The sequence below is a fragment of the Trichoplusia ni genome, chromosome 5, assembly GCF_003590095.1.
Source record: "Trichoplusia ni isolate ovarian cell line Hi5 chromosome 5, tn1, whole genome shotgun sequence".
Taxonomy (NCBI): domain Eukaryota; kingdom Metazoa; phylum Arthropoda; class Insecta; order Lepidoptera; family Noctuidae; genus Trichoplusia; species Trichoplusia ni.
Window position 1 is genome coordinate 3,470,651 of NC_039482.1, and position 22,752 is coordinate 3,493,402.

General features: G+C 37.3%; 2 protein-coding genes across 3 annotated transcripts; both read left to right on the forward strand.

Moving 5' to 3' along the window:
* Positions 1–3,494: 3,494 nt before the first annotated feature.
* LOC113494098 lies at positions 3,495–13,775 on the forward strand. Of its 2 annotated transcripts, XM_026872246.1 has the most exons (3): positions 3,495–3,671; positions 11,308–11,403; positions 11,740–13,775. In XM_026872246.1, exons 1-3 carry the CDS (start codon positions 3,593–3,595, stop codon positions 13,368–13,370), a joined length of 1,806 nt encoding a protein of 601 aa, XP_026728047.1. In that variant the 5' UTR covers positions 3,495–3,592; the 3' UTR covers positions 13,371–13,775. The 2 variants fall into 2 exon arrangements, with proteins under 2 accessions (XP_026728047.1, XP_026728046.1); XM_026872245.1 differs by lacking the exon at positions 11,308–11,403.
* A 2,518-nt stretch (positions 13,776–16,293) lies between these two features.
* On the forward strand, positions 16,294–17,439 carry LOC113493876. Its single transcript, XM_026871908.1, has one exon. It carries the CDS (start codon positions 16,294–16,296, stop codon positions 17,437–17,439), a length of 1,146 nt encoding a protein of 381 aa, XP_026727709.1.
* Positions 17,440–22,752: the final 5,313 nt, after the last annotated feature.

Consider the following 22,752-nt stretch of genomic DNA (forward strand, 5'->3'; position numbering starts at 1 on the left):
ATATATTATTTTAATGACATATTGAACAGTAGCGACTTTTCAAAGTGTCAAAAAATGTGTCGTCGTTGAACTATATATGTACCTACTTAGCGTTTTTTTTTCTATCCTACTGTGTCCCACTGCTGGGCAGAGGCCTCTACCAAATCTTTCCACGACTCTCTATTCTGAGCCGCATGGATACCGCCTGCGCGGTAATCACTCTCTATCTATGTATATGATGATTTGACCATGACTCTTTTTCACTTATTTTTTTGTGTCCTTTAGACTTAACTAAATAATTCAGCTATTATGGAAATAACACATCTGCTTTAAGAGCTTCTGGCATAGAAGGGTCAAAAGGTTTATTGTCAATTAATTACAAGACCTTTTATTACCTAATCACTTCGGTTAATTGAAAACTTTTAATCGTCTCTATAAATGACAAAATTAGCACGTGCAAAGTTCAAAAACACTTTGCTACTATAATTAAGCTTCAATTATGTAATAAACGAATAAATATTTTCATAATTATGGTAATTACAAAGTTATAGCTGTTTACGTTTGTAATTAAATTTAATATTCATATGCCTTTGCGCATCTTAGTTACAATTTCTAAAAGCGAGATTAATTTAAATATAAAAGATAGAACGGTTTACTTAAGCGTAATTAATAAATAAATGCGGACAACATCACATACATTGTTCTGAACCCAAAGTAAGTTTCTAAAGCACTTGTGTTATGGGATTCAGATACAGCGAAGAAACCACAAACACCCAGACCCGAGACAATGAATTTTTACATTAACCCGACCGGGGATCGGGCGTCTTGTAAAACCTTTGTGACAATGTTGCATCTATAAAGCAAAATCAGGAAGAAATTACATTTTTCACAAGAATACCTCTATGCTTTGCAAGTAAAATATAAGCTCTAAATTAACGTTTGACTGCTCGGATAGCCGAGTGGTTGAGGTCACCATGCCAAACCTACTGTGCGCGACGTGACGCAGGTTCGATCCCTCGGTCAAACACGTGTGTAAAGACAAATGCTTATCGAGTCGTTTAAAGAAAATACTGACACTTATGTTTAAAAAGAAACAAAGACAGTTTATATTAAAACTAGCTTTTCGCCCGCGGCTTCGCACGCGTCGAGGTCGGTTATATCGTTTTTCCAAGAGAACTCTTCAATAAAAACTATCCTATGTTCGTTCTCAAGGTCAACTCTATCTCTGTATTTCATTAAAATCACTTTAGCGGTTTAAACGTGAAAGCGTAACAGACAGACAGAGTTACTTTCGCATTTATAATATTAGTAGGGAAGTAGGGATTAGTAGGGATAGGGATTGTATACGAAAAAAAAACGCAGCGTTTCAACCGCCCGTCTGCGGTTTCTAATATAACGTTACGTCAGAGGTCAAGAAGAGCCAAAAACAATGGCCCTCCACTTACATAGTTCTCAGACGTGAAAACAAAAATATTTAACCCTACTTATTGAATTATTTGTCTTACTCATCCGGGTTTAAAATATATTTTTATTCACACGATTCTCTTTATTTTGAAGTTGAAATAATAGGGCGCTGCCGTATGGGGCTGTATATGATAATGTTTAAATATTTTGTATATTCAAATCAAATCAAATCATATTATTCCAATCATACTGTAACCTCCGGTTCACATAATAATATGATTTTCATTTTGCTGTTCCGTTTTTCACAACGACTTGTAGATAGAAAACATTTTTTTTAATTCGGCTCCAGAATCGGGCAATCGAATATATAAGTCAAGTGCGAGACGGACGCGGCACTGAGGGTTTTTTACAAATAGGTTAAAAAAAACCAAATACGTTGGAAATAATTATAGATGGCAAATGAGTTTGTGGCTAAGCATAGTACCCATCCTTAACTTTTGGCCGGTCACAAAAATTCTGTCCGTAGAAACATTAGCTGGACCTCGATCATTAATAATTATACAATTCGTTATTATAGTGGCAACAGAAACACATCTTATCTTATCTTTAAATACACACTTGGTCAATTTATTCTTGGAAAGTTCATGTACAAAGACGAGCTTAGCGCGTCGATGGGTTCTATCTAGCTATTCATGAAATACAGTACAACAGACGGATTGACTGCGGTACCACAGTAATATTGTTCCGTTTTCACCCTTTAGAAACGGTACCCTAAAGATCTTCTAAAGACATGCAACTAGACAGCTAGTACCTTACCGTTACGACACCGAACTCACAAAGAGTTTGTTAAACGAGGAGTTTGTATACTTTCAATAGATTTTATTTGGTTTTATAATTTGCGACGCAGACGCAGGTAACAAGTCTTATGATGGCTGTTGCATAAGTATAGGAAATGCAAATGTATGGAAATGACAGATTAAGAAATGCTGACAACATATACATAATTATTTTTATTTTTTATCCTTTTGCATGTAGGCAATCTAGTGCTGATTTTTATTCGCCATATTTTTTTCTGTATAGTGATTGAACTGTTTACTGTATTAGAAGAATTCTTTTATGCCACTGCAAAAGTCCAACCTACGATAAATTCGAAGATTTACCAACTCTGAAAGGTTGAAGTCTTAAACGATCTATGATCATCATTTATTTTTGTCTTGCCTTCTATAAGTCAAAAATGATCCCACGGGAACATCAAACTGGGATAAAATTATTCCTAGTTATAAACTATCTGTGTACCAAGTTTCGTCAAAATCTGTTCAGCGGTTTTGGTGTGAAAGAGGAACAAACATCTATACGTACAAACTTTCACGTTTATAATATTACTAGGATGAGGAGCTCGTGGCTAAGCTATAACCGCATAAGTGAAACGATCACAGGTTAAGCTATGCTTGGTCTGTAGATGGGTGACCATCTCTGTCATAACGAGTTCCTCCGTGTTTCGGAAGGCACGTTAAATTGTGCCGTCTTTGACAGTCGTTACAGGTAGTCAGAAGCTTGAAAAGTCTGACAACCAGTCTAACCAAGGGGTATCGTGTTGTCCAGGTAACTGGGTTGAGGAGGTCAGATAGGCAGTCGCTCCTTGTAAAACACTGGTACTCAGCTGAAACCGGTTAGACTGGTAGCCGACCCCAACATAGTGGGAAAAGGCTAGGCCAATGATGACTGCAAACACCTTCTTCTCTTTACTTCTCTTTTTCATCTGGATCTAGGACTAAAATCTAGCATTATAATTGCGCAAGCGTCTCACGTTTCACCTTAAGTAATTGTGCATTGTGGGTTCGATTCCCAGTCTTATCAAACAATGGACTGATCTAGTGGTTATGTTAATTAAACCTTGACTTAATTTTTTATTAAGATTTAGCATTAAGATATATTTGCTAAAATGATGTCAGTTAGACTTGGTTTTTTTTTGTAATTAAATGGCCTAACGGTCGATGATAATAATGCAGACAAAAAAATATTTTTTTGTTTTTGCAATTTTTTCATATTTTATCACCGTTTAAACCTTCCCTAGATTGCCACGAATTTTTCAAGACTAAAAAGAGCCAAAACCATTTTCGAGTTTTAGCGAGACTAACGAACAGCAATTCATTTTAAATGTAAGATTTATGAACCTGACTAGCTGACACATTACTCTCTTTATTTCCAGATGGTACGCGTAAGCGTCGTGGTGGCGCTATGCGCGGTCGTCGCGTGCGCCGGCGCAGCTGAGACCTCATCTCGTTTCCGTAAGTTTTATATAACATACTAGGTCATACTCACACATCTGCTCATCAACTAACGACCGTTATCAATGTTTTCCAAGTAATCAATGTTAAAGATAGCCTTTTCCTATATAGAGAAAAGTAGAATCAAAATTCATTTGTTCAAATTAGGCTACTAAGTAGCACTTTTGGAAGTAGATCAGGGAAGGTCAGATTATTTTGGACAGCAACCCAGTTTCGCCCACCCTTCACCGCTTCCTAAGTGCTCGTTATAACGATAAGGCAATATTAGGATTAATAATAATTAATATTTAGCCTGATCTTTCATTAGGTACTTAATAGAAGGTACAATTTTGATCTGACCTATTGTCAAAATTGAACTCTTTTTAAATTCTACGTTAATAAATCAAAATTAAGACAAACGACGATAATATACATATATTCTACCATTTCATGTTTCTAATTATGCGCTTAATATTTGTTTGTGGAACTTTAATGGAGCAGCGCCAGCCAAAAGTAAAGATATTAGATGATGTAAATTTAAGAGAGATAAGATGGGCAAGCAAAGTAAAAAAAATGCAAGAGTAGGATTGGTTCCAAAAGCAAGAGAAGAAGGAAACAATCTAAACAACGGGAGGCATATGCCCAGCTGTGGGTAGAAACTGACGATGATATGTTATCGAAAAAAATAACATCAAGATATTTTACACTTAACTAAAAAACTAAAAAAAAGAAGTATTTTGTTTCACATCATATGGAATTTAATCCTTGTATCGCAGGCGATTTCGCAAACATTTCCATTAAAATCTACCATTATAGCAAGGCGTACCTATACCTACCTATATAACACCTACACAAAGGTACCTATACAAAGTATAAATATTATTATAGTGATGAATACCTAAAATATTCACACGGTACGTAAACAATGTCAGAGTTTCGGCTTATGATATAACAATCGCGTGAATTGCGCGTCGATTGTGCGATGATTGTGCGATCGCAAAAACAGTGAGTTGCGTAATACAGCTTCTTATTGTTTATAATAATTTAATTGATCGTGACAACGTTGATAACAGTGCCTGTAATTTTTTTTAAACTAGCTGTCTCAGCAAACCTTGTTTTGACACACAAATGAGTTTTAATGAATAATAATACTAGTGTTATAAAAAAAGAAGTCCGATTCTCAGAACTACCCAATCCATCATCATCATCGTCCACAGCCTTTATCCTCCCACTGCTGGGCATAGGCCTCCCTTTTCTCATGCCAATTTCTACGGTTCTGTGCTAGCCTCATCCAGACTCGACCCGAGACCTTTATAATGTCATCGATCCATCTTGCTCCCGGACGACCGACGCTTCTTTTGCCTTGTCTTGGCCAACATTCTGTCACCGCCTTAGTCCACCTGCCGTCACTTCGTCTGGCCAAGTGGCCTGCCCAGCTCCACTTCAGCCTCGTTATTGTGTCGACCAATATGTACACAAAATTTCATGAGAATCGGTCGAATCGTTTTGGAGGAGTTCAATTTCGTGCACCGTGACACGAGAATTTTATATATTAAAATATTCCTATAGGTATTTCTAGCAAGGTTTTATTTAGTTTTATCTGTATTTTAGTATCATCTTGCAGGTTGTATTCATACTTGTTCCAAGAGATTTTGTATATTAATGTTGTTTGCTTGTGGATATATTATATTTTAAAAAATAAATTACTTACATTTCTCTCTTCAATTTTAGTTAAAAACCTAATATTCAAATACGGCGCTCACATTTTGTATTAAACTAGCACTTGCATTAATGTTTAAATTTTAAAATCTGGTGTAAATAGATTATCTACTTTGTAAATATTTATTTTTATTATACTTAGGTACTGCTGTAGAACAATCGCTTGTTAATTTAAGTTAATTACAAAGTGTAATTAAGTAAAGGCCAGAAAAAAATATAAAATGAGAGAAAAACGTATTTAGATATTTTTGTAATCTTTGGCTACCAAAAAGCGCTTTTGTAAAAAGCAATGAATACTTTTTATTCGTATTGTCACAATATCTACTTATTTTTTTCTGGTCTGATAACATTATCTTTGGATTAAACAAAGCTCGGTGTTATTTTCTATGCACATAAAATACTCGCACTTGTTTTTGAAAATTGTCTGTCTCCTTAAGGCTGATTTTCATGAAACTTAGCTAAGAACTCTCTCGACTAATTTACCCTTAAAAAAAATACAGAATGAAAATTGATTCATCCTTTCGAGAGCTACGAGTAAGCTATCACAAATAGAAGCACATACACACCGATATTAATACTTTATTACAGTTAAGGCATTATAGAAGTCCAATTGCATGTAATATAGCGATACACAAATTATTTAGGCTTTATACACGGTGATTTTTTAGTCGTCTTACAAAAGCAGCCCAGTTCATGTATCCGACGTAAAATACCTCTAGGCGCGATTATTATTTTTTTATCATCAACTAAGATAATAAGTACGAAGAAAATTAAACAAGAGAAATCTGAAATATACTCTTAAAAATGATAAAAACGCCGCCGCCCGCGCCCCTCACCATTGTTACAAGGCTCGGACCGCGCTCGCAACAGAGCTGTGTTTCTAAAAAACTACGAATTGCATCATAATATTGAATAAAAATTGCATAACAATCTCATTAATACCTATTTTTTTATTATGAACGTGTTCTAGTCATTGGATACTGGGCTGCTTTTGTAAGACGACTAAAAATCACGGTGTATAAACCCGCTGTTTATTATACATCTATTGTGTTTAGTATTTGTACATACGTATTTTATTTAAGCCAATATATTAATGTATTTAGATTAATTGTCAAATGTTTTACAGAGCAAAGAAAACGCAAGACTGGTACGTACACAAGCAAATAAACCCTTCTTTAATGCAACCTTCTTAGGTATTACTAATTTATCATTCAGTGAAGATAAATTAAATAAAATAAATTTTATACTTGACAATTATACCAGCTAATTGATAATACTAGATACTTATAAATAAATAAATGCGGACAACATCACATACATTGTCCTGAACCCAAAGTAAGTTGCTAAAGCACTTGTGTTATGGAATTTAGATACAACGAAGGTACCACAAATTCCCAGATCCGAAACAATGTAGAAATGTGAATTTTTACATTGACCCGACCGGGGATCGAACCCGGGATCTCAGAGCTAGCGACACCTTGAAACCGGTGCCTACGCCACTCGACCACGGAGGTCGTCAAAACGACTTATAACTAGCCCAATGATGGGCGTAACCCTTCTCCCATATAGGGAAGGTTTGAGTAATTAATCACTCGCTAGTTCACTTATGGATGGCGATTCTATATTCCTATATTTTGGTGTTCAGGTTTCCTCAAAATATTTTCATTCATTCCTTGTGAGTGGTGTTTTAGAATAATTAAAAAACATATATACCTTTAGGAGAAAAAGTCACATAAACATTTTGAAACAGTAACTTTCGTTAAAAACAAAAAACTGTCTGTATTTTCAATACAATTTAAAAAGAAATGACGAGGCTCTCAATTCAACCGCGTTTCATAAGTATCTAAGCTTGAAATTTTAATTACGTCTAATGATAAATTAGTAATACTTAGCCAAGTAATAAGTAACACACTCAACTTATAAAACAGCCCTTGCTTAAACCCAACTACACTGCGCCTACTATGAGTCCTTATCGCAGGAGAAGTCGTGAAAAAGAGACGCTGTGTATAGTGCTGTCTCACTTGTACAACATCAAAAGCCTTTAAAGCAAATTACATTTTGAATACCGTTAGTGTTGCTGCAAATGATTCAATATATGTATGAAAATGTCAGTTTCAAGTTACGTGCCTCAAAGAGAGTCAGTAAGCTCTATGGAGCCGATTATCGCTGATGCTTACCCGAGCAGCGGGATTTGTAAGAAATGGTTACTGTGGTCCTCGTACACCTGGTTCATCCTGGTACATCCTGGTTTTAGCCAGTAGAAGTCTGACACTGCCTTGCGCTCAACCCGAAATGGAAGGTTATATTTATGATTACCCATCCGGAATAAAGGTCTAGTCACGTCTTAAATTGAAATATCATTTATTTTCCTACATTTATTGTATAAACGAAAACTAGCTGTTGCCCGCGACTTCGTCCCCGTGGGTAGAAGATATAAGTTATGATTTATACCTGCCCTGTTTTTTTCACATTTTCCACGCTCCTATTAGTCGCAGCGTGATGGTTTATAGCCTAAAGCCTTCCTCGATGAATGGTCTATTCAGCACAAAAATAAATTTTCAATTTGGACCAGTAGTTTCTGAGATTAGCGCGTTCAAACAAACAAACCAACAAACTTCAGCTTTATATATTAGTATCGATACGATAGGTACAAAGAGTACTGATTCTTAATACATTTCTGCCAGCAGACTTGCGACGGGAGATAACAAAAATATAGACACAGTATATAAACAAAGGCTAAGACGTGCTTACGATTTTAGATATGTCATTTCGCCACAAGAGCAGTCCTGCTATTATGAATTCATTGAGTGCGAGCAAGACAGCTCTATACGCAGTGTAATTCACCGTCTCGCTTCCTCGTCGTTCCTCCTGCTATAAGACTTATAATACAGGTACAAATGGGATTACTTAACAGCTTTGCAAGACTGCAAGCAAATTTCCAATTCCTTTCTTCTTCCTTGCCAAGATTTGCCTTCTGGTGTTATTCTCTTCAATAATTAGAACATCTTCTCCCTCCCTCTATTCTTGCTCTTTAACTTTTCAATTTTATTAATTATTCATGTTTTAGTAACTGCGTAATCACAGGCATTTGAAAAATCTTAGCAACTTTGTCAAATGAATTTAAATCTTTGTTACATGCGATGCCAATAGTATAGTCTTTTTTAATCTGTTGGCTGATATCCCACTTAAAATCGATATTAGCGCCAATTTGTGCAGCGACATAATTTGGAACTATGCTCAATCGATAGCAAATGACGCTTTCAATATTCAATCGCTATTCGATTCATGTTTTCGTTCATACCACAGTACTATTTTAATTTAGAGTTGAAAACTGAATAAAGCCTCCTACAATTTGGTTGAGGTTTTATTTCCCGTTCTCATTTGTTTTGCTATTCCTAAATCAACTGGAATAACCATGACCTCACCTATTTCTAATCTATCTTCCATTGAAATTCCGATATTTGGAAACATGAATTAGATCTAGTTTATTTTTAATACCATCTCTGGTATTCAAGCCTTGCTTTTAATCTATCTATTGACACATTCACTCTCTTCTTGTTCTACACAGCTTGGCCCACAGCTGCGCTTGCTGGGCAATTCACAATGATCTCCACAATCACTTACCTAATTATCATTATGCCAAAAAATGTTTTTTTTTAAACGAATCGTAAAAATAATAACTACGGCATTATTTATAATTTCATTTTCACGGTACATAAACTTTATAGCCTATTCAAGACTTTCGATTTAAATACTTTCTAGACACTGACCCCTATTATAATATTAGACTGGTTATTTACAAAATTACAGCCATCCTTTATTGGTGATGACGCAATACGCCATAGCGGGGAATATCATGGAATATGGTCTGCATAAAAATTCAAATTTTGAATTTTCTCATTGTATTTGATAGGGATGATGACTCCTTTTTTGAAAAAAAAATACCACTCAAGAAGGAATTTAATCCCTGTGTCTCGGGGGGTTTCCCAAACATTCAAGTCACATGCACGAAGACACCCAGACTTAGGACAAGCATTCGAAACCAACGCTTGTCTAGCGGAGGGATCGAAACCGCGACACGCATAGTGGGTTTGGCGTGTTTACCTCCACTCGGCTATCGGTGCATTTAGACTGGTTATTGAAAGTAATTTTTTAGTCCGTTAGATTCATAATTAACATTAAAAAATACAATACACACACACGTATGTCTGCCATACTTTGAACAATAAAAATTGGCAAAGATAAACTGTTTTACAGTTTTGGAGAGGGTGCTTGTGAACGTAAATAATTTGCCAAATCTATTTAATATTTTAGATAAGGATTTCACATGCCAGAAAAAAAGAAAGAATGCACATTATATCCATTAGTATTCATTAAACTCCAAGACTTAAATACAAAATCAAATGTCTTCATCCCTTATATTGACAAATCGAACTCAAAAGATGAATTAGTTTTAAAACTGCGATTTTAAAATAAGATCAAAAATTGCACTGTTTACCAGTCGACATATTAAATAGAAGTCAGTTTCTAGACGTTCTTTTTTAATTATTCTCATTATAACGACAAATATTTCATGGTTTGTGAATTTATTACTATAATTTTAATTTTATTCTTAAATGTTCGGTGCGACGAAGTAAAGATTTAAAGGTAGATAAAAGTATTGGTGTATTAGACATTATTAAGGATCTAGAACTTATACCTGAGCTAACTAATTTTCTTTTTATGCATGTTACCTTACTCATGATAGTAGATTATAATTTATTTATTTTAAATACTCTAGTGAATGATTTAATAAACTATTCTTTGATTATCTTTTGTCTAAACCTCATTATAAATCTTCTTACTCTAATTGGTTTAATTTTGGCATGTTTCGATTCTCTTTTTTTCTAAACTTATTAATTTGAATTGAAAATTCTTTCTACGTTTTAGGCAAAAACTAACAAAAGAAAAATCTTCTTGTAGAAGTTTTTCACATATTTATGTTTAAGGGTTTTTATTTATAATTTATTTTATATCTATTGTCTTCCGTATTCTTTAGATTGTAGTTTTAGCTCTTAATATCTTCGATTTCCTTTCCTTATTTTTAAGCTTAAATAATAATTACTTAAATTTTGGGTTAAGTTAAAGTAAGTCGTTAAAATTTTCTATAATTCTATTTTCTAATTAATCTATGTTAATTTTCTATTTTTATTAAATCTACTTTGCATCCTCTATAAATAAATAATGTTAATTGAATGTTAAGATTTATTCACAATTACAAACTGAGTTTTTTTTTTAATATTAAACATTAGAAGCTGAACAAGTACATTTACGTTAAGATGACTGTTTATTGAAACCTTATCTATTGCGACATTCAAGAGTTTATTTCATGTTTAATAACAAACGTAATTATAATCTTTACAAGTAATAAAAACGGTAAAACGTGAATAAATCTTAATTATTTCTTTATTAAATGATGTAACGGTTTACTCACGCGTATTTATCGGGGTAGCCCGACTAGTTTCGGACCCAACCGGAGTCCTTAAACATGAGCAAACGCGGCGGGATCGTAAGTCGAACCCCGGCTACCCCGATAAATACGCGTGAGTAAACAGTTACATCATTTAATAATGAATCAGTCTCACGATAGTTATTATACAAATTTAATTATTTCTGTTCTTAAACTTGATTCTGCTGTTTGAACTATAATTTCTAAACTACTGTTAGTGACGGGTCTTCGAATATCTAAGTAGTGAGTAGATTGGTTGGTTGACGGACTGGTTGCCGGAAAATAGGTTGCCGAATAACTGTCTGAACTTCAATAATTGGTTGCCAAATAACTGTTTCCAAATAATTGGTTGCCGGATAATTGGTTGCCGGATAATTGGTTGCCGGATAATTGGTTGCTGGCTAATTGGGTGCCGAATAACTGGTTGCTGATGAAGAGTATGGTTTCCAGCGGACTTGCAGCCAGATAAGCAGATGGAGGTTGACGACATGGTGCACAACCTTCTACAGTGGATCCAAGGGTTATACCAGCAGAATAACAGGAAAGGTGCCGAATCTAGTTCTAAGTTAGATCTAAGTTAATTTTAAGGTCGTATTATTCGTGTATGATTTTATATCGATTTTAATCAACAGTTTTTTCTTGATATGATCAGGCATAAACTTCGCCAAAACTTTTTAAATTAAATACCTTAGTTCACCGAGAACACGATATAAAGGGTATTTTTTCTAAGAAAAGTAAATATGTAGGGACATAGGGATCACCATAAAACTATTAGCACCAACCACACTTTTCAGCACATTAAGCACGAATCACAAGCGGTTGTTGTGAACCAAATCTATTTAAATAACTTCAAATTCTAACGTCTTCCTTATAAACTTTCAGCTCGCCAGTACTTCGGTGGGAAACCTGAAAAACCGAGGCCTTTTGAACCTGCAAACAACTACCTACCGCCAGCTACCGGATACCCGCCTTCAGGCACTCGGCCATCATTAAGCTACAACGAGGGTCCAGCTCAGCCCAGCCAACCTGAAAACCAACCCAGCGAGAGCCCATACCAACCCCAACCTGACACGCCGTACCAGCCAAGCTACAAGCCTAGTCAACCCACACAACCGTCCTACCAACCTCAGCCTTCATACCAACCCAGTCCTTCCACTCCTAATTACCAGCCGTCTCAACAGCCGTCACAGCCGTCGTCTGGATATCCGTCGTCAACCGGGTACTCACCTTCCCCGACCTACCAACCTCCTAAAAACGGGTACCCATCATCCCAACCCAACTACGTTCCAAGCCAAATAGACGAAACTACAACAACTACTCAGGGAAGCTATATATCATCAGAGACTGGGAGCTCCAGTTTTACATCAAGCTCCAGTTCAGGATCTAGTTCCGTTTCGACTTCTAATTCTGGTTCGGTCAGTGCTTCCAACGCCGAAAGTTCAGAGACATCAGAGTCTTTAGCTCCTACGGTAGATGATGAAGACCGTCACCCTCCTCACATCCATGACATCACAGTCGACTGCGGCAAAGAAATGATGACCATCAACATTGAATTCAACAAGCCCTACAATGGTCTCATTTACTCTCAAGACCATTACAACGAGCCTGAGTGCATCTACGTCAGAGAAAACTCGAACCAAGCTAAGTTCTCGTTCACAGTCAGCTTGAACACTTGCGGCACTAGATTTTACAGCGACTTTGAAAATGAAGGTCAAGCGTATTTGGAAAACGTGCTTGTATTGCAAAATGAAATTGGCATCCAAGAAGTCTGGGACCACATTAGGAGAGTCAGATGTTTGTGGGAGGGTAATCTTAAGAAGCAGCTCGTTTCGTCTCTTAGCGTAGGAATGTTGAACCAGATTACCAGCAACTTCAGCGGTGATACTGCTATGGCAAGGTTAGACATTCAAACTGGTAAAGGTCCATTCGCACCTGAAGCCGACGGCCTCGTGAAGATCGGTCAAATGATGACTCTTGTTGTCTCAGTCTCAGGAGACGCTGGTTTCGATATCCTTGTGAGAGAATGTGTAGCGAAAGATTCAGAGAGCCGTAACGTTGTACCTCTGACCGATAGCAATGGATGTGTTATCAAAACTAAAGTCTTCGGCGCCTTCCGAAAGACCAGGGAAACAGGAAACACTGGAGCATCTGTCATAGCCTATGCGTACTTTAATGCCTTCAAGTTCCCTGATGAAATGGACTTGATTATTCAGTGCGAGGTTGAGCTCTGCAAGACTGACTGTTACGTTTGCCCTAACCCTGGAAGTTACGAGCCTAAGAGGAGACGACGTGACGTCATTCACATGGGAAATAGGACTGAGGAGCCTACGACTATAGTTGGTAAAGGTTTAAGGGTTGTCTTCGCCGAAGATTTGCCGCAGCCAACTGGCTTTTGTCTGTCCCCACCAGCGGCTTTATGGAGCGGTTCTCTAATACTCTTCGCTTCATTGATGAGCAGTATCCTTGTTTCGTACTGTTGGCAGAAATCGCGGGGTTCCGCAAAGTTTACGTAAGGTAGTCTTTAAACTCTGGTCTTTCCTTTCTTTCTATTATTTAAAGACAAGCGAATAAACCATTTGCTTACTCCATCTAGCCTAGATTAAGTATTTATAATTATGTTTTTGCAGAGAGAAGTACAAAACTTTTGGAGTGACTTGACTTGATAGTAATTGTCTTTATTATTGAATACACAGAAGGAGACACACATAGAGCGAATGATATTTGCATTTTATGTGATCTTTCACCGATTTCTATAATATGAACAAATTTCTTGGTGAGTGTCCTCAGTAGCTCAGTTATTTAAACAACTTACGCGTTGAGGAATCGTCGGGTTGAGTCCTGTCTGGGCTTATTTCATTGCATTTTTGTATTTAATTTCATATACTAATTTGGTCTGGCTTTGCAACCAAACTGTCATCTTGTTTGTCGAGTATCTAGTTTAAATTAATTTTTAGTTAAGTGAGTTTAGTAATATAATTGCAGTCCCAGGCGTGCATGGGAAAATCTATGCCGACGCCGACGTATCAAACGATTGCCGCGTGAGATATCACTGAACTAGTTTTTATTAAGTTTTTGTTGCAATTGCGTTTTCCGTCATACGATACTGGGAAGTGCAGTAATATGGGCTGTCTGAACCGAATTTGTTTTAACCAAGTATTATATTTTGAATTTTGAATTGGTTCATCTTTTTTTGTCCTGTAGTTCAAATACTCTTAAGCCATCTAACTTGTCTAAGGTTTAATTAAAGTATTAAAATTTTAATAATTAGGTCCTTCATTTCACAGTTTTTTTTTGGGCCTGCATTTGTTTTCATAAATTCAATTGCTATTTAAGTCTGTCACTTTAAATATATTGAAATATACACTGCCAGTATAATTAATTATAATTTTATGTATGTATAAAAAGTATTGTATAATAATTATGCAATATTCAACATCATCCTAGCCTTTTCCCAACTATGTTGGGGTCGGCTTCCAGTCTTACAGGATGCAGCTAAGTACCAGTGTTTTACAAGGAGCGACTGCCTATCTGACCTCATCAACCCAGTTACCTGGGCAACACGATAGCCCTAGTAAGACTGGTTGTCAGACAATGCAAAATTAATTTATGATATTGTTTTTCTATAGATTAGTTCTATAATCTTCCATTTTTACTCTTAGATTGTAAAATTACTTTTTTTTGTTTTCTAAAATATGTATTGAAAGAGAAAGGGTCACGTAACGTCACATCGTAATAACATATTATGTAACGAATAGAAAATTCAATGGAAAGAGGATCAAATCAATTAAATCAGTTATTTTCTATATTCGGAAAGTCACAGTAAAACCTTGTTAAATAATTTAGAGACCTGACTAAACTGAGCCCAAAATAGGTAATTTTTTTTAATTAAAAATTCTGATTAATTCATTCCTTTCCATAAGTAACGTGACTTTGACTTGTCAAAGCAACTTTTTAACGTTAGTGGTTAGTGCTATGACTTTTATAGACAATTCAGGCCTAGGTATTAAAGAAACATGTCTTTTTTGTTTCGTATTTTGTGTCCCACGAGTGGGCAAAGAATATGAGCAATTTTGTTTTAGATATCATTAAAGTAGTGCAGAGTTGAAGCCATAATTTTGATTCCTGGGTTACACAGGGTGATGTTTATTAACTATTCCGAAATAAAATAATTGGTCAAAGTCTACTTTTTATTTGCCATTGACGTACACTTTCGATATTTTTAATGTTTATTGTAAAAAATGTTGGAAAAGATTTTCTTTATTCATATTAATGTAATGGTTGAATATTTTATTGTTTTGTATATCATGTCACAAATAAAATTGCAAATCAAATAATAAATAATGTATATTTGTGTTTAAAAATAAAAAAAAATATGAAAAAGTATTTTAAAATGTAAAATATTAATTTGTAATTTTCATTAAGTTTTAAGTTATTATTTTTATTTGTAAATATATTTTAAGATTTTGGTAAGTATTAAAATTTTACTTCATAGTTTGTATTTGTTTTATTTCTGGAGCTTTAAGTAATGTCAACAAAAGGCTCTTTCAAAAGCCTTTTGTTGACATAACTTAAAATAAAATAAATAGGCCGTATGCAGGAAAGTATTAATGAGGCTTTAAAATGACATAATAAATTATTATTTAAGTACAAACATAATAATTTGTTTAGCAAGACAACTGTAAGATAGAAGGCCAACAATAAAAGTCATAAAAGTAATGTTCCTATATCACAGTCGGCTAAAAATAAGTAAATTATATAACGCCCGCTGTCTTACCAAATAAATTATCTTCAATCAATCTTTAAGTAGATACTAAGTGTTATATGCAGCTTCGATTCCTGGAGGTCTGAACTTTCTTATTTTTGATAGTAACTGTCGTGAGAATGATTCATTATTAAATGATGTAACGGTTTACTCACGCGTATTTATCGGGGTAGCCCGACTAGTTTCGGACCCAACCGGAGTCCTTAATCAAGAGCAAACGCGGCGGGCTACCCCGATAAATACGCGTGAGTAAACCGTTACATCATTTAATAATTTTTCATTTTTTATTATTTGTATTTGATGCCCAGTCATAAATTTTGGTGCAGGTTTAAGTCAGTCTGATGCTACCCACTTCATGCCCTGAGGAGGTGGGTGTCCATTTCCCCGCCTTTCCACAAATAAAAAAGAGAGCGCTGACTCTACAAGCATTTAATTCACATTTCAAAATCAAACATCTTTAAGAATTGCACATTATTCTTCTTAACCTAAATTAAAATCGCTCAATGTTGTCGAGAGCTACGATGCCGCAGACAGACAGTCACGTCTCCTTATAACATTCCTTTTATAGGCATAGGTTGTTTATTCGATCATTCGATCATTAGCGCGCATCGAATACGGACGTGCCTTATAAAGTGCAACGTGCAGACATTTAAATTCGCGAACAGCGCGGCTCTATGCCGCTGCCCGTCTCTGTCGCTATGAGCTCAACACTCATAGCCAACGAATTGTTGGCGTTTATACAACACGCCATCGACACCATGGATGAAGTTAGCATCTTGCAAATATGCAAGACTAACTTCAAGGAAGAAGAAATAAGCAGTGGGAAGAGACTGCTGTACATGAGCCTGGACAAGCTCGACCAGATGCCGTCTAGACGGAGGGACGGTACGGAGAAGAGTGTCCAAGACATAATCACCTTGCTGAAGGTGACTGATCCAGACGACGTTCCGACTTTCGTGGCGAAGGATCTGCACAAGCTGCCCCCCGTCACGTTCGACCACGTCGACGTCACGAGGCTCCTAAAAGACATCATCTTCCTGAAGACGAGCCTGTCAGAAGTGCAGTCCAAACTAGAGGTCTCGGAAAAGACCATTCGGGAGCTGCGCGCGGAAGTAGTGTTACTGCGTAACACTATGTCTGTAAGTAGGTCACCTGACGAGGCCTCTAAGGTAAACACACGTCGCGGGGCGCAAAACCGTACCGTCTGCAGTTTTGCATCGGCTGATTTCGATGCGTCTGCAGTTGTAGGAGAGTGCAATGCCCCGATTGCGAAAGAAGTATCCGCGTCGACGCCTCGGCGCGTTTATGCTGACGCCGCTGCTCGAACACCGAGCTGCGTGACCTTACCCCGCGCGCCCGCGCCGGCGCCCGCGCGTGTTCCTGCACGAGCCGCGCCTGCTCCGTGCCCCGCCCCGCTGCCCGCCGCACCGAGTGTGCTGCTGCCGAGACGGGATGAAGACGGTTTTGAGCTGGTGCAGAGGAAGAAGCGTCGTCCCAAACCTACAAAGAACCGCTGCGGCAAGGCTCCAACAAAGCCCGAACAACTAGTGCGTGCCGCGCAGCCGAACACGCCGGTATACATCTCCCGCCTACATTACTCTGTGAAGCGAGAGAGTATCGTCGAGTATGTGCGCCAGAAGTTGAAATACACGCTGAGGGTGCAGGAGCTGGAGTCGTACCGCAACGTCAACTTCAAGGCGTTTGTGGTGCGAGTACCGAATTGCTTCCTGCATCTCGTCTTAAATGAAGACTTCTGGCCTCAGAACGTGGTGTTCCGTCGCTTCCGCGGACAAGTTCCACCAGAACGCACTAAGACGTAGTATAAGGAAGCTTACTAACTTAATTTTAAGCTATATATACTAACAACTATTGTATAAATATCTATGTTAGTCTGTAAGGTATATGTCTATGGGCCTTAGTAGCCTGATAATAAAATGATTTATTATTTTTTATTATTATTATAGGTTGTTTATAATTGTACTTCTGCTATTCTCTAACAACACAAAACTTCCAACGAAACAAGATCCAACTCGAAACTCAAACAAAAGCAAGTTTAGTAAAATGATGTAATTTAAATATAAGCCTGTCGTTATCTTAATAATGATATTAATTAGATTAAACTATTTATATTGCGTATGTTTGTCTGTTGTCGAAATTTGATATAGATAAAAGAATATCTAAAATAGACACTTTATGTGTTTATGTATATAGTGTTGTCACTTTGTACTTTGTCTAGCAATAATGCAAAATAAAACAGCTGGAGAAAGTGTAGTAATTAATTGATTTGGACTTCTTAAATACTTTTTAAGTAGAACCTTCATTAGGTATACTCTTTTTTCGATTGGGAATTCATCACGTATCTCTTCCCGGTTTGGGTTGAGCGGAAAGGAGTGTTAGACTATTACTGACTAAACCCTACTCATGTTTCCTTTCTTTCCCCTTTGTGTACAAGGAACCAGTAACCCTTCCGGACAGTCTCGCTGCTCCGGCAGGCATCAGGGGCTGGGGCTATGGGCTCTGGGCTCAGTTCTGCTAACATCTCTTTTAGGTTAGCGTGGAACATGAACGAGTCATCCGGCTCTGGCCTGGTCCTGATCGGGTGGCTAACTAACCAAAATTCTCGGTATTCGGATTTCATCGAACGCCCGTCCGATTAGGACAAAAATCAGAAAGACAATATTACAAAATAACATAGCATTTTTGATTAGAGTTCTTAACCGATGCAAAATGTGAAACAAAAACAAGTGGCAACAGAAATACATCATCTTAGGGAATTTCAACTCTCTATCTATCATGTCATGGTTCATGAGATAATACATATAGCTTACTGACAAACACCGGAGTCTTAATAATAAGGTTATTTAATGCTATAATTATAATAGAAAAGGTCGCAATTACAATTTTAATCCATTACTTATACAAATTTGGAAATTTATACAAATACTTGGATCCCTTACAAAGGGATGTAAGGGATCCAACCACCATTACAAGGATCCAAGCCAACCTCACCTGCACGCGGTACATCCTGCAGACAAACGAACGAGGCTCTGGCGTCCACCAACCCGCATCGGACTAGCGTGGTGGATTTTATTTAGTCCAACCCCCCCCCCTCTCCAAAACTATGACAGCACAACAAAACAACAGGCCCCAAGTGCCCGGCAGCTCTGGAGAACCCTACGATGATGACGGCAGTCGAAGGGTCCCCAGAGTATGGGGTGCTAAGAATCCCCGGGCGAGATCGATTCACCGTCAACAACAAAAGGCTACGAAAACGGACTCTGAAACTACACTGAATATTCTAACTTATAATGTACGTACATTGATGCGTGATGAGCACTTATTGGAACTTGAAAACGCTTTAAAGGAAATAAAATGGGACGTCATCGGATTATCGGAGGTTAGAAGAATAGGAGAAGTAACAGAAGAAAGAGAGGAAAATATATTTTATCACTATGGAGCTACCAAAGGCCTTTATGGAGTCGGTTTCTTAGTGAATAAAAGGTTGAAAAGTAATATAATCGAATTTCGAGGTTATTCGGAAAGAATAGCGGTATTAAAATTAAGCATCACAAAAACACACACCTTAACTGTGGTCCAAGTCTATGCGCCTACTTCATCGTACACCTACGAAGAACTGGAAGATTTTTACGATACTCTAAACAAAGCTTGTGACGAGAATCGTAGTACATGGAACGTAATTACAGGCGACTTCAATGCCAAAATAGGGGCAAGACAAGACCTAGACAGCCCTACAATTCTCGGACCACATGGACTTGGGACAAGAAACGAGCAAGGAAAAGCGCTTATTCAATTTGCGTTTGGACAGGAACTAAAAGTTATGAATACTTTTTTCCCAAAAAAGCCACAACGTCGATGGACATGGATCTCACCAGATGGAAGAACTAAAAACGAGATTGACTTTGTGCTTTCCTGCAACCAAAATAATATAATCAAAGATGTTAGTATTTTAAATAAATTTAAATTTAGTTCTGATCATAGACCCGTTCGTGCAAAGATTGTTCTTAACGTAAAATTACACCGTAAATCTTTATTTAAAAACCGATTCAAAAAACTGAACAAACTTTTTCTTATAAGTAACGTAAAACAGTTCAACGTAGAACTAAAAAACTCATTTGATGTGTTACCGATAGATAATTTACATCCCCAAAACCAGTACAAAATTTTTGCAGAAAACATTTCAACCGCGACCAAAAAAATGGCTTGTAATCGAAGAAAAAATAATAAACTAAGTAGTAATACAATATCTCTAATAAACACGCGGGAAACAATAAAACATAACAGAGCAGAATTTTACAAAATAGACAAAATGGTTAAACGGAGCATAAGAAAAGACATTAGAGACTATAATACAAACATGATCAAATTAGCTTTATTAAATAACACCTCCTTAAGATGCGCGAAACAAGGAATTACTAAAGGTAAAACATGGATTACAAATTTAAAAGACAAAAATGGAATAAAACATAATAGTTCCCAAAAAATATTAGAGATAGCAACAGAATTTTATAACGAACTATATCAAGACCAACAGAAACAGCTTAGACATTTCACATACTATTGCCCAGATTCAGTTCCACCTATAAGCAACTTTGAAGTCCAAATTGCTCTTCGTAGCATGAAATACAACAAAAGTCCTGGAGCAGACGAAATAACATCTGAAATTCTAAAACTGGGAAGAAATGTTTTAACGCCTCACATTGCAAATATCTTTAACAACATCTTACACTCCGGCGAAGTTCCTTCAGACTTCTGCCACTCAAACATGATCTTACTTCATAAGAAAGGTGATAAGGCTAATATCTCAAATTACCGACCCATAAGCCTCGTTTCACATTTATATAAACTGTTTATTAGAATATTAGAAAACCGTATTGCTCCGACACTAAATCTCCATCAACCTCCTGAACAAGCAGGATTTCGACCCCACTACTCTACAACAGACCACTTACATACCATAAACCAAATTATAGAAAAATATAATGAATTCAACAAACCGCTTTACGTGGCGTTTGTAGACTACGCCAAAGCGTTCGACAGCATTAAGCATAATTCTGTTTTTGAAGCTTTAGAGTCCCAAAATATTCCACACACCTACATCGATCTTATTGACAAAATATATAGAAACAGTTCGGCCAACATTAAATTGCATACTAAAGGTCCCAATTTTAAAATAGAAAAGGGTGTCAAGCAAGGCGACCCACTCTCACCAAAGCTGTTCACGAGCGCATTGCAGAAGGTCTTCAATAAGCTGCCAGACTCGTGGCAGACACGAGGAATAAATGTTAGTGGCCATCGACTAACAAACCTTCGCTTTGCAGATGACATAGTGATATTCTCCGAATCACATTTAGAACTTGAGAGTATGCTCCAAGACCTGAGCACGGCAAGTTTTGAGGTTGGGCTTACAATAAACAGATCCAAAACTCAACTGATGACCAATAGCACAAAACGTAGGGTCGTGGTAGACGGACAGGATTTGCAGTATGTTGATGAATATGTATATTTGGGCCAGATTATTTCATTTGAGAACCGCCAGGAAAAAGAAGTAGAGAAAAGGATACAGAACGCATGGAAGAGTTTCTGGGCCCTTAAGGAACACCTGAAAGGCAGCTTACCAATTACTCTCAAAAGGAAGCTCATCGACATGTGCGTCCTGCCCGTCCTAACCTACGGTGCTCAAAGTTGGTCACTTACAGAACACCAGAAGTCCAAACTCAAAATTTGCCAACGCGCGATGGAGCGCAGCATACTTGGCGTCAAACTATCGGACCGAGTAAGAAACACCACACTGCGCTCCATAACGCAAGTAACAGATGTCGGGGAAAAAACAGCCAGGCTAAAGTGGGAGTGGGCTGGTCACGTAGCGCGAATGCAGCCTGACCGTTGGGCAAAAATCGTCACACACTGGACGCCGGAGGGAGGACATCGGCAACGAGGCCGTCCGCGACGAAGGTGGTGTGACGATCTAGTCAAATACGCGGGGCGCACGTGGCCGGAACTTGCACAAAACAGAGAAGTGTGGAAGAGTAAGGGGGAGGCCTTTGCCCAGCAGTGGGATCTAAAACAGGCTACATAAAAAAAAAAAAAAAAAAAAAAAAAAACTTATACAAGCCTCAGAGCAAGCATTCATGGATTACGCAAATGCGTGACCTACGCGGGGATTGAACCCGCTCGCATCATGTCGCGCATAGCGCCTTTGCGTGGATACCTCTCCCAGTCGTCTGGGTTACCCGAGAGCGAACCTAGACCAAAAATTAGCTCAGGTGAAAAATGCACTGCGTTTAAAATTTCTTTTATTTTCCTCACCGTAAGCAACTTTGCCATAAACTTAGTTTTTAGCTTCAGCAGGCAAGGGCTTTCCTTTGACTGGGCGAACCGGGTATGGAAGCGAGGTTCTGCTCCACGCCGAGTATTGCGCTGTTGTATGGACTTACAAAAGTATGTAAATTCGTTCCGTCAGTGTCACTATGGGACAGCTACGAGCTCTCGTTCATTTTATAGCTAACCCTCGCCAACTTTATTAAATTATAATTACAAATTTTCGCATAATACTCACACATAACATTGCATTCACAATCGGTGCAGTTAATCCAGAGATTACCCCTTCAACATCACAAGAAAAACACTTTTTTTTCAAAGATTAAATTAGACAACTTAAGTTTTTTTCCCTAATTTGGATATCTATGACGAAATATCTGAAGTCGTTTACACAAAGTCTTGAGATCAACAAACAGTTATGCGTATCTTCATATAAAGTAGCTGTAAACACGATTAAAGGTGAGTGGAGCTGTTGTCGGCCAACATACAATACTTGACTGGCTTTTTCATTTACTTATGTATAAAATTGGAGTGTCGGTTTGTAGTATAGAAAAAAATGGCTTCTACTCCATGCATATGGAGTAGAAGCCATATATAGTCATACATATATTATATATAGGTAATATAATATATGTATGGTGCATATATTAAAATAACATTTTAAATTCCACGCGCACGAAATCGCTAGTCAGTAAGTACTAGTATACGACGCTTAATTGACTAAGTCTGCGGAGAAGTGTCATTTCTTTCAGTGCTAATGCTGATCGGGTCCCTGAAATGATTTCGATGAAATC